Source organism: Bombus bifarius, unplaced genomic scaffold (assembly GCF_011952205.1).
Source record: "Bombus bifarius isolate JDL3187 unplaced genomic scaffold, Bbif_JDL3187 scf7180000007996, whole genome shotgun sequence".
Classification (NCBI taxonomy): domain Eukaryota; kingdom Metazoa; phylum Arthropoda; class Insecta; order Hymenoptera; family Apidae; genus Bombus; species Bombus bifarius.
In genome coordinates, this window is record NW_022884376.1 from 1,826,241 (window position 1) to 1,839,828 (window position 13,588).

General features: G+C 39.3%; 2 protein-coding genes across 4 annotated transcripts in view; one reads left to right on the plus strand and one right to left on the minus strand.

Moving 5' to 3' along the window:
- LOC117206009 (14 kDa phosphohistidine phosphatase-like) overlaps nt 1–13,588 on the plus strand; it is a 63,102-nt gene that overhangs the window by 29,425 nt on the left and 20,089 nt on the right. The window lies entirely within an intron of this gene.
- The window catches only part of LOC117206002 (phosrestin-2-like), a 46,465-nt gene that overhangs the window by 28,604 nt on the left and 4,273 nt on the right, over nt 1–13,588 (minus strand). For all 3 annotated transcript variants that reach the window (XM_033444920.1, XM_033444919.1, XM_033444921.1), the window contains exons 2-3: nt 7,831–8,166; nt 6,924–7,078 (exon numbers count right to left, since the gene is read on the minus strand). In XM_033444920.1, the coding sequence (XP_033300811.1) occupies nt 6,924–7,078; nt 7,831–7,920 (245 nt within the window). In that variant the 5' untranslated portion in view covers nt 7,921–8,166. The remainder of the gene's footprint in view (nt 1–6,923; nt 7,079–7,830; nt 8,167–13,588) is intronic.

Here is a 13,588-nt window from a genome sequence, read left to right on the forward strand (position 1 = left end):
ATCCGTTTGAATTTTTCTTTGAAATTCGACGTTGCAATGTTTCTACTGACTAATTTAATGAAATTGCCTATTTATCTCCTTTTTACGTTCGCCTTCTTTAGAGGGAAGGATATCGAAGGAAGGGATTAATATTAATTGAGTGAAACGGTTCAAGGATAAAACGAATCAATTCTTCTACGTTTTTGCAGCGAGCTTTTACGCTTTCGCGATAACAGTCTGACCTTGTCCCCGTCTTATCTGTACCGGGAACTTTTTTTTTTAATTCACCCGGCGAACACGCATTAAAGAACTACTTTGTATCGAATGAATCGGTGCACGAAATGAAATCTCCTGATTTATTGAGATTTCTTTGCTTCGCTCGTTGCTATCGACGCAAGTTTCGTTCTTTAAAGCGCGCAGAATGTTGGACCTCGAGCCCCTTTTTATTTATCTCCGCGTTACATCGTGCCATTGTCGATCGATTTTATTACGAATTCCGTGAAATCGGAAACCCTTTATTTTTTACTCGATCGCGTTGACATCGATAGCTCGGAAATGTTCTTTTCTAACAAACCGTATTTCCAAATGTATATCCAGTATTTTACAATTTCGAAACGAATGTAATAACTGTTCAAAGACCTTTTACCTTCTGTAAATGTCTGATCGTTTTTACTTACGTCTACGTGTAAAACAAACAGCATATCGGGTTGACCACTTGCCATACTTTTGCGAGTCTGAGTCGCGATGAGAATTTTGAGCCAAACTTGAATATCACGAGTCAGGCTCGTAGTCTTAATCTCGGGCCAAGTATGGTTGTATCGAATGGTGTCTTTTTTCTAAACACGGCCGCGCCTATCTTCGCACTCAGTCGCACGATCTCATGTTTCAAGTTGTGACACTCTGTCTCCGTCGCTTTGGTTCTTTTCCTGACCATTCGGGTGCAATATTTTAGCCCGGATTCTTCCGAGTTAAATGGTATGGCAAGGGGTTAATCCATCCCAAGCGGGATTTACAGCCTTTCCTTCTCGTTTGTAACTACGTTCTGTAATTGCTTGAAAATCCAACGTGTTACGGAACGCGTCGTGATCGTTATGCGTATAAAAATAACTGGATTATCCGAATGACGAAAACAAATTATGGTTGATGGCGGTGTAGATTCGCGATCGTTTTTGTAACAAATGGCGAGTTCCTCTTTGTAGCGGGCAAAACAGCTAATAAACGGTATTACGATGTTGCTGAATGGATACAGATGCGTTCGAATTATCGCGTCTCTAACTAATTTACACTTAATCGTGATCGAAGCAATAGAGGGCGAGTATTACGGTTGCTCATTATTTGTATTCCGTTTTGGTCCTGGTAATACGTGCTGGATATAATGAGCTATACAGAGATTCGCAATTACTGTAAAGTTCCAATTAATCAGCAGTCACGATGGTTGTAGATAAATATGTTAATTCTTTTTTTCGGGTTTGTTTGAGAAAGCATAAAGTAAATCTCGATCGCTGATAATTCACGCCATAATTATCTACAAGCTAATGAGCTAATTAAAAATCGTTTAAGATCAACTGGAAATTATTTATCGTATAGACAGAGCTGATTTTTCTATCGTTAATGAGATAAATCAATACGATGACTACAAAATCAACTAAAATGCTCTAAACTATATATACTGTACTGACGTATACATTTTTGGTGTTTGCGCATTCATGGAAAATATGAAAATACGCAAAATATTTCAAGTAAAATGCAATATTTGCGAGGTAAAGCAACCTTCTGTCGCCAATAATCCATGCAAGCGGTTAATGTAACTGTCGCTAACGAAATAACGTAACAAATTAAAAAACGGAACGAGTAATTGGTTGTAAACTCGGCCTCGTCGATATCCTTTTTATTAAATCGGTACTAACAAAAATTCTATATTATCGACGAAATCATTTACTATCAATACCAAGCAAAATTCAATATCAATTATTGCGCGAATGGCTAATCGTATCAATACTTCGGATCGCCGTTGAAGTTAACGCGTAACGTTACAATGGGAAAAGAGCTCGTTCCATCGAATGGAATGTTGCCCGAATAAATGAAAAACAAATTAAAAAGATATTGCGATTCTGTTGCAACGCGTTGGATAAATTTACGAACGACGTATTGAAATAACTATGAAAATATGAGAAATAGCTCGCGAATTACAGACACTCGTATACAGGTAGTATACCTATTCGTTAGGCCAGATGCTACGATATTTCCTTTATTTAGGAATATCACATATTTCCTTTTTCCTATTAATAATGAATCGTCTACTGTGTTCCTTCGTACACATACATTTTGTTCAGACACAAAATACCTGCTACATTTCACGGTATTAAATTGCTGGTGCCGGAAACCGTCGTTGAAATCTACCGCTTTGATACCATGAGCGCTTTGATATTTAAAAACGTTGAAACACGAAACATTGAAATCTTGTAACGTTACAGATTTTTATAATTTTTCAAATATTCAAGACTTCAATTATAGTTGATATTCGAATTTAGTTTCCCCCTTTGAACCAACGAGATTTCACTTTTGCATATGAATAACGAAGTTTGAAGTAATCAACGTATCAAAAGAAATGATTTATTTTTGAATTAAGAATTTATGATGGCTCCAGAAACCTTCTCAATAGTGTCATAAACACTTTATCAAGATCTTTGGAAATTATTTTCAAAGAAGAAAACTTTTTTTTTCTATTATATACGGATGTTCTTTCTTTATTTTGCTGGTCGCGTTCATTTTTGTTACACCGTGTAATTTCTATTTTCACCAAGGTTTTTGCTTTGCTGGTACCGACGGTGGTTTTCTCTTTCTTCTCCGGCGGACGTGAATTAGATAGTCGCAATTAATCAGGCTCGTATCCTTCGAAGCTTGTAACTTCGGTAAATGACCATTTTGCCCCTGAACAGGCTTCTATTCGTAATTTCTGAGCAATTTTTATATGCGAGATACGATCGCGAGAAAATTACCGCTATGAATATTTAAAGGTTGGGAGGATGACCCGTGCCGAAAAAGAACGTCGAATTTTACTAAGTATACACACAGCCAATTCTTCCTTTAATATTTGAATACATTCAAGTGACCTCAAACACGACACGTCTGACTTTGAAGCGAGCTTAACTGGAATGACAATGAGCTTCACGATCTTCTGTGTTGTTCAAATGACTGACCGAAATGGACACGCCCCCGATGACGTTTCGTGACTATCGGGTGAGTGTAATCCGAAATAACGCGACTTAGGCGATCTGCTATGAACTTCGATTGATCGTAATCGTAAATGACAACACGATCTCAATTATTTTCGTGACTTTGATCGACTAAGATAAATAGTCACGCGACGTTGAAGGATCGCCAATGTATTATATTTAGCAGAATAATTTGAGAAACATTGGACGACTGTTCTTCGTTAGCTTTATGTAGTTTCTTTAACAGAGCAAGTAGCGAAATCAAAGTTGTCACTAAAGTCAACTATACGATAGCTTTGGTCACGTTTCGCCATTATTATCTCGGTTCGAGAGTATTGGACACTACGCCGAAGATTCAGCGGTTAATATGTTGATAATTAATTATAATAAAATCAAATATTTGCGACCGAAAGTGGGTGTCTTTCTGTCGATTTAGACATTATGTTCCTCGTTCCATATATCCTCCAACATATTACACGTAGATCCGGTTTCCAGGATTTCCGGATAAATTAATTAACCTAGTTTAACAAATGCCGACGCCACACCTGCGACTTTTAACTTTTCACTCAGCGGCAGCATTGAATTTTCCTCCGTTATTCCTGTTGCTAAATCGAGTGCGGAATTTGGTTCCACGTCTGTTTGTTTTGCTGAGAACTCCACTTTATACCAAGTTGTTACACGGAGCTTAGCTACGTTCAATTACATTCAACCAAACCACCAGGAATATCATTCGAGCAACATACTTCGCTTTCAAAGCATCGCGATTCTCCGTTGACACGGTTAAATAATCGAACTTTTCACGACAGAGCTCCATTGTAGCTGGATCACGACACCGCGTATCTTTCGCGCGAGCTTCGGTCCGTCGCATTCGACGTGGTCTGCTTTCCCTGATCCGCGCACACCAACGAACCACAAATCAATTAGTACGTTTAATTAGACGTTCTTGCGCCTCGTACTCTCTACAGGCGGAATATTTATCTCCGCGGTAAAATCTGTGGGCGGTAAATAAGCTGTCTGGTAATTTTCTCACGTCGATATCGAAAGTTTCTTGATAATATCCAACGGCGATTCTGATGTCACAGCTACTTTAAAACGCGTATTCGCGTCGCGGTATCTTCAGCTGTAAATTTGTGTTACATATTTTCATAAATTCATGTCACATAAATTCAGTGATGGCTCGGGTCACCATCGTAACTTTCGATATCTACGATATGGAAGGAATATGTATTTATTAGTTTCGAGAATCGACGTATTTGCATTTTCCTATGTTATTTTAGAATCGACAGAATGCTGGACGTTTAATTCATATTTGAATGCTTCGACGTTTCTCGATCAATGGCGATACACGTACGGCGATTACAAGAAATGCCGACAAATACAATTTATTTTTATTTGCTGAATAATCAGGAACATTGTAGAAACCAGTCGTTTTAAAAGCATGCCACGTCACGGTATTTCGAAATACAATCACATAAAATTCTCTCCTCGACGGCCAAACGACAATTGGATTCGAGCTACTCGCGAATACCGTGACACGAGAGCATCGTATCGATCATTTAGCTCCTCTGCTTTCGACTCGCCATTTTATGGGTTATGTTGGCGAAGGATCCACGCTATCGGATGTGTCCCATCAGCGCAATTGGGTTCCGCTCGCTATAATCGAGGAGACCCAAAACCTCCACGAAAGCCACCGTAATGGTAGATCGATATACTTTTAATGGAGATCCTCCACTTCGATAGTCGCCCCTGACAATTCGACGATTCTACTTTTGACTCGTTTCGTTCCAGTTGGACTGGAATGTCGAATGAGGGTACACTCGAGCCAGAACGAGTTGTACTTGAGACGTATTAATCCGAGTTCGTCGATCTAGTACGAATTTTATTTCTTTGCGACGCTGTAAAGAAGGGAATGAAAAATGGGATAGGACTGTTAAATTGTGTTTCGTTCAGAGCTAATCAGTAAATTCCTTGGTAAGGGAAACTTTATTCCCCGAGTAATTAACTTCTCTCGCGTTGCAAACTACCGAGCTTATCTTTCAGTCAACTGGTTGGTATGATGAAAATGTAGATGATACCGTAAAGCCTCGATAGTTTACAAACGCAACTATCTTCTAACAAGATTTACATTATGTAAAATCGCAAGTGACAAATATATATGGAATATATGTATGGAAATAGATATGGAAATGTTCACTTTCCTATGGCTTTGCCAAGCAGGTAGGGTCAAGGGTCAGATGTGGCCCGCAGTTTGTCATCGCTATTTTAGATGCTAGAATAGCAAAGGCTAGGTTGGAAATTGTATATGTAGGAAGAGATAGCAGAATGAGTGCTTGCTATGAGAACTATTTTCTGTGAAAATTACTTCGGTAGTTAGTAGGAAAATACCGTCTTTCTACGTTTTCTCTTTCTTTTCTTCCGTCAAAATCGCGGTTCTTCTCGCGGAAGACGAGACACAGAGAAGTAGAAAACCGGATCTTATTTGCTATGTTCGACGGTGATCATTGGTCGTGACATTGGCTCCTTTAGGAGGCTCTCGCTCGGAACGGAAACGAGGTAAAAGGTCGGCGTAACGTGGAAATTGTGTGTTAATAGAATCGCGAGCCGGACATTATCGAATTGGTGTTCTCGTTGCGAGACCTCCGTTTCCTCGATGCTTACATGTTCGAGTTTAACCAGTGAACGACGTCGCTTTGTTAATTCCTCAATTTCGCGATCGTTTCTTCGTTAAACAGCGACCTTTTCGGTGGCTATAGGATCTTGATGATTTTTAATTTCGCGATTTCATCGATCGTAGATTACAGATTGTGTTCGATCGACTCGCGATCTTGTTAGCGAGTCTCGAATGAATCATTGGCAAACGTGACTTCCTTCGCGCGATTTTTATTCCTATCACGTTCAAGTATATTTTTCATGGAATCGTACCACGCAACGCCATTTTTATTCCGATCGGAGCTGCCATTTTATGGCATTTCGCGTTTCACAAAATATATGATGAAATTATATTATTATTGTACTATAAAGTTTGTTATTTTTTAGTCGTTTTAATTTCTAATGATTGAGAAATCGATTAGACTTGTTCTCTCCATGTTTCAAATTCTACCTGTTTGACGCAATCGCTTTAAAGGTTATCAGTTTACCAGAGTTTCTCGGGTCAAGGTTATCCTAGCATGATAATGAGTCTTACGGTTTAACACGCCGCGTAATTAATTTCTTCGAGCATTTTTCGGTAGTTCCGAGAACGAGAGTTCATTCCTTTTAAACTTTCTTCGTATTCCTTACAGTATTACCATATTGTAAACATTAAGATAAAACGAATGTAGTAGCACAGCGAGTAGTAGCTGTAACACAATCTGTTAGCCAAATTTTACGATGCAAATGTACTCGAATATCATATACACCCTCTTCGCACTGGAAAGCAGATGGTAGACGGGAGCTCGTAACGCGGAGCTGGCTAACGACGATAACAGTAAGAAACAGCCAATTCCAGTGAAAGCGTATATCGTGCGAGATACAGAAAATTTGATCGCCAGTGTCGCCTATTAGTCTGATCACACCATGCTTCTTTTCGTCTTTGATGCCTCCTCCGTGTCTTTCCGCGATTTCTCGAGCGATCGGGCAATGGGCGTGGCCGTGATCGTAAATCGTTAGGGAAACCGCGGGAATCATCCGTTTCGAACCATCGTCGACGATATTAATCGGCAGACGTTGTAGAAAGGATCGCGTGCTTACCTGTCTTGCGTGTCGGTAGGCTGTAGCTGTGGCAACGATTGGGTCTGCTGTAACCTTTGAGCTCGATTCTCCAACGCGTGTGTTGTTTCCTTTTTGCACGGATCTCGCACTGCAGACTCTGCGATCGTTTCCACGACGTGCCTTTTCTTCTCCATCTGCGACATGATAATGGAAATTGCTTTTAGATCGCGTAGATTCGGTAATTGAATTCGGAAGAGTGGGCAGATGGGTAGTTCTTGTCGTAGATTGATAATTTGATTCCGTTTAATATAACGTTTTCGGTATCCTCGCTTCGTTACTTCGATATTTGCTTCGAGGATACTGCGGTTGGTGGATCGTGGTTGTTCGTACATTTGCAGGAAGAATTAAACGTGTGAAAATGCACGTTATACGTGAAAATATACAATATATATAACGTAATCGTCGATTATAACGTTCAGATTATAACGATTCAGATTATAACGTTCGATTATAACGGTGAGACAAATACGTATTTCAATTGCACTGCTTTGAATTTTCTTTGAACTGCTTTTTCAATGAATTTGCATAAACGGTTCGGTCTAGTGATTGGTATGAGCATCGCAGTAATGCTATATGTAATTTGAAGATGTAATTATTTAGAAATGAATTTGAAATTTGAAATTGAAACGACGATTTATCTCGAATATATATTTCCGTTTGCGACTGTGAATGATTCGACCATGCTGTATCAGAAATGTGACTCGATTTTCAATCTGTACGTGTCCGTAATGGTTTCCGAATGTCTTCGATCCGATTTGAACGATCTTAGGATCACGTTCGAATGATTTTTGAATGATAGGTTTTCGAATATCTTCGAATCAAAGAATTCAAAAGCTAGCAAGTTATTACCGTATGGTGTTTCTCATTTATGAAATGGTTTCTGTACCGTAATGGGGTAAAGAGACACCCGATGTTCCACAGAATCCGACGACAGCTCCGTGATTTCTGCTTCCACGTGTCTCTCGTTCTCAGCCATATTTCCGTTCTCTTCTTGGCCACAGAGGCCTAGCAAACAATGAAAGACCACGCACAAAACTTACGAATCGTTGTTCGCTCGACACTCGACAAAATTGTTTAACCGAACACACGATTTTCCACGTTCATCGATTATCACGCGCTTATCTCATTATTCTGATATATCAAATTGTTCTTTGATTATCGAATGGAGACTCTGGTAGCGAAAACCTTAGGAACCGTGGTTCAAGGTCGAGGATAAACGAACCTGTGTCATGGACACCGAACGAATCGATTGTTTCAATTAGTCGATTGAATGCAGGGTAATCTAAGAAGGGCAAATATATACTTTCGTTGAAAGGAAACCGCCAACCGTTGTCGAAAGAAAACCGTCAATCGTTGTCGAAAGAATCAGGAGAGAGAAGGTATGGCGTTTAGGTAGAGAGCAAATTTGGTGTATTAACGTTCGGACTATCGAACAAACTGACCGATGTCGCGTCTCTTGTTTTCGCAAACTGTTAAAAAGGAGCAATTTACGAAAATGCTCGCAAACAGTATGGGAATGGATGACGGCGAACGTCAGTGAGGACGCATCTTTATAAATTCGACGGAATTTTCTCTGAAACGAGTTTCCCTACCTGTGGCTCGGTATGAAACGACTAGTCACGAGTCACCAGAGGATGGTTCCGCTTTTGTAGAGTAAAATTTCCCTAATCGTCGATAAGAAGTTTCGCCGAGAAGAGTCGATCGTTGGGTAGTAGCACTCGCCGAAACGGGCCACCTTGTTCTGATAAATCTGATATCGTTTGGATCGGGCGTATCTTTTAAAAAACTTGCTGCACCAAACAAACTCTTTTTAAGAGACGTTCCATCTTGCATTTCTCCATTTGACTGGAAACCCACGAGTATCATACGTTCTCGTTGAAATATCGTCAAGCCGTACGAGGAATTTATGTGACCAGAAGAATAATTTGTTCCAATGGAACCATTCTAAGGATGTCTAATATTCTGCCGAGATCGGTGTGCTTTTTGTGTCCACGGAAGTTGGGTTTCGCCTGAGGACGGCCATTCGATATCGTGTCCTGGCAAGCCCTTCCTCGTCCATTCTCAACATAATCAAAGCGTGTCACATGCTATCTGCAATATCTCTTGCTCCATCATCATAGCGTTGATCTTTCGAATTAATTTGACGTAATTCCTATTTAATGGAATTCCTAATATAGAGCACGAGGGATGATACATTGGAATAATAATGAATTGGGGACTTCGTGTCGTAGGAGTATCCGGTTCTATGGGTAAAATGGATAAAATGGTTGAAGAAAGCTTTCGATAAGCTTCGATAATATTCGACGCTTTCTCGGAGGCCTCCCGAGCCCCTCTCGTTTCAACTCGTGCTTAGAGGAAAGTAGCCTCTGTCTCTCATTGAAAACTCTTCGGGGATGGTCTTGCTTGCGTCATCTGTATCCTTTATTCGGCACGATCAAAAGCGAGTATGGAACACCGCGAGTGGTTCTTTGTTATCTCTAGTCCCTCCACATAATTTCGTAAATGCTTAAACGCGTATTCGAGAGATAATGGAAAAATCGCGGAGAAAAATTCTTTGCCGCTCGTAGTTTTTAGAAATCCTCAGAGACGCTATCCTCTGGGAACGTTGTGAGGAAGAGCAACGCGTTGTTACGGTTATGATCCGTCTACAAAGAGTTTTCGTATGTCGCAAAAAATCTTCCGTTTGAAATCAAAGCGGACTGTTCACGCACTTTCTCTGAAGATAATGTGACTAACGCGATAGTCCGGCAGAAAGTTCTTCGTATATTTTTCTGCGTGCCACCTTCGTCGTTTATTTAACGTCTATGAAAACGCATTGACTACTTGCGTAGTGTCCTTGCGTAAACTTAAATCGAGCTAAATACGATTTGCTTCGGAACTCGAAGGTTTTTGGGTAACGTGCCAAAACTTGTAGAGTTTATTTGATAGCTTTCGTTTGAGTGTTTATTTCATTCAATTATGTGATTCTTTAGCGATAGAAGAATGAATCGGGTCAAAATGCAAAAGTAGGAGGAGTATAAACAGGATTTTCAAAGTAGAAAAAGAGAAGATATACTTAATAAAACTGTTGATCGATTTCACGATATTTGAATCATTCGACTTCTTAATCATCGAGATTTCGATTCCCTTTTACCAGCGAAAGTGGTTAAAACATTTTAGAACGTTACGAAAAGAACAAAGTGAATTGCCATCAAGTCAGTCTATCGCTTTAAGGTCAGCGGTTCGTCCGTTGCTCTCGATTTACATAGAACACGCTGTAAAGCCTCGAAAGAACGTTTTAAGTCTGGCATAATGTTGAATTCTCGGCGAATCATGCCGGGTAATCCATTGCGAATTTCTTCACGCCCCGTCAAGTCTCAGAAGAACCGTGAAATTGAACGTAGTACGTCAAGCTTCTCTGGTATTCTCTTTATATGTTTCAACTCTTTCTGCTCGCGTTTATACTAGTACGATTATCTCTATGTTCTGTCTATATTCATTCTTGCATGGAACTCCGCTTTTTCCAATTTCAATTTGCTACGATTTTGTTCCAGTTATCTCCGAACGGTTTTAAATGCTTTGCGTCACAAATAAATTGGATGTTTAAGCAAATTTGTATTTTTACGAATTAAGCTAGAGAAGTGAAAAGTAAAAAAGATACAGTTTAAATATCTATTGTTAGAAGAACTTTGATCCAGTCGTTTCATATATCTTTATATATCATGTGCATTCCGTGTATTTTTCGCATTTTGTATGCCCCGTTGTCGTGACAACGAAACTGAAGCATTCCAATCCTTTTTCACGGATTTGTACGGAGAATTTCCCATACAAATCTCAACGAAAGACACCGCGTCTCGGTGGAATGCAACAAAAAGGTGACGAGTTCTAACTCGAGACTTTCTTTCCGGGAATCCTCGATCTCTAGATTGCTCTTTCTTATTGTATTCAAACAAAACTCGCTATACATTTGCATCCAAACTCATAAATGCTGCTTCCCAAAGCGGATCAAAGCGTAAGAAATATCTAGTATTATTTTGCAGCGATACGTTTCTCGAAATTTCACACTGTTGTTACACATTGTTTTATTTGCCTCGTTTTATTGGGAATTTCAGTTTTACGAAATACGAAAGTCATCGAACACTTGTAGATACCTTTGGTGAATATGTTATGTGCAATATACGAACATTTAGAAATTTCGTTAGTACTATTACTCGCGACTGTCATGACTATATTTATCAAACTCGATCAATCTGCAAAATTTACATAGAAGCCACAAGATATTCGATGCGAATATATGATATGGAAAATAATAGTTCGACCTTCTGTCTGTGCTTCTATCTCGCTAATGAAAAAGATGTGAAAAATAAGGATGGAAACAGAGCGCTCTTTCAATTGGCCACGGATGTAAATCTATCGAGACAGAGTCATGGCAATTGGAATTCTCCCGCATTGCTGGGAATACCTTGCGGTTTCACCGATTTAATCGTCGTTTTCGTTCTCGTTCGCCTCCCTTTATTCATCCTGAAACGCCATTTTGTGCCGAAAAATTGTGTATTAAAAATAAAGGGAACAAATGAAACGAAGTGGACGATTCAGTGACAAAGCTATCCAACGATCTTTGATACGGAATATAGAGAACCTCGGATTAGTTGCCACTTTTGTAGACACATTGTTCCATTGATTGAGTTATTCGACGCTTTGTGTATCACTGGATTACTCCTCGAAAGTTGTTTTTACAACGGAAAAAACCACCAACTACACGGATTCTCGTGTTTTAGTATGTTATTTAGAAAATAAATAATGAAGTATTTCTGGAAGCTTTTGTTTCTTCGATTAAATATCAGAACGAGTGCTACTTCTTCGGATATTTTGTTCGAAGATCATAGAAGAAGAAGATAATAAATTACATTTTTATGCTCTCGTCTAGTCATCAAGTACAATAGCACAAATACGATAGTACAAATTCATACATTTTTGCGTATTACGCGAGTTCTTCGCATTTTCATAGCTCTTAATTTTTCATAAGTACATAAAGATGCGCAGTCTAACAATACAAATATTATAATTAAATAGAATTACCCGTATATAAAGCGGTTGGGATGGAAACGAGGTTCGAATTGTTTCAGTCAACGAGTAGAATATTTGATCGTTCGCGCGAATTTAACCTATTTTTTTAACATCCTACAATTTCCTTGATCAAATGTTGGACGATTGTGCCGCGCACTTTTTACGCTCGTATAAAGTTTCGTTGATTCTCGCTCTCTAACTAACGAACAACGATGGGAGAATGTGATGGAAGGTCCGATGGAAGGCAAGACAAGTCTCGGTCATTAAAGAGAGCCATCAATCAGGCTCGAGAAATTAGCTGGAAGACAGGAAAGTATATAACGCGAAAAGCTGATTCCAGTCTATTTTTGTGCCACTGCTTAGCACGTGTCTCGTAAAAGCATCACGAATTTTCGAGGATTTCCACTTTATTCCTCTATGAAATGTGAATGTGATACACGTGCAGTCGCGTACACGCTGGTCCTTGTGTATCTCAGGGAAACGAAGAAAAGATTCTAGTCTAGAAAGGAAAACAGTGAAAACGCGTGGGCGTGGTGATAAAAAGTATCGACGCGCGTTCAACGAGATAAGGATCGTTAAACTAGAAAAATTGTTTTACGGCGAGGGTACATGATTCGTAGATAGAATTCTTTCTTCGAGAATTTGAGAAAGAAGATGAAAAGAAAAGATTTTAGATTTCCTCGGCCTATGGACGTCAGAAATGCTTCTAATCCGTGAAAATTTATATAAACAATTTGGATATTGTCTAATTTGTTGGAGATATAGCGTACGGTAATTGGTAATTACCGTGCGTGTACCTTTGGTTTTCTTTTAACTGAAGCATAGCACTAAAAAGTATGAAGATATAATGGTCACGTAAATGTACAATCAAAAGTTTGGAATCACTGTTCTACAGAACTGTAAGTTCTCAAAGAAAAGTTAAGTTACAGTTTTGTTACCTTAGAAAGTTCTTTAACCGAATATCTATTTGAAACGTTAAAAACAATTATTTTTTCGTACCTGTGACAATTTCGTTTCTGAAGAGGTTAAACGCAACGCGTGTGCCATTTGTCATTTGAAAACGAGCAGATGATCGTTACGTAAATCGTCCAGGTACATTCGATCGGTTACAGACCGTTGGTTATCACACTGGAAGTACTTTGCGTAAGATCACGTAATACTAGCAGCCGTAATCGGACACAAAGCCTATCTTGATTAACCGATTGTCAGGTAAACACGGTTCCGTACTCCATATCCGTTAATTATCCACCGGTGTCTCTCAGAGGCTCAGTCGAGTAATTAAACCATAATTATGAGGTAACAGATTTTTCGACGATCCTAATTGTCACAATCGATGCATTATGTAAGGCAAAACATAGTCACCGTGATAAACGGCCAAGGTCTCCGATATGGAGTTACAATTTAATCGAGTTTGTATCGGAGAACTATCGATTATTAGATGCTCGTTAAAATACGAGGTCCTCTTTCGCTCCTTTTTCTGTTTGTACCTTTCGCTGTTCGATTCCGGCGAAAAAGTTGCCGTGTTGTTTTTCCCGCTGTGACTCCAGCATCACAGACTTCGCTTAACGAACCTCTACCTCTCGAGGAGAAACACGTTT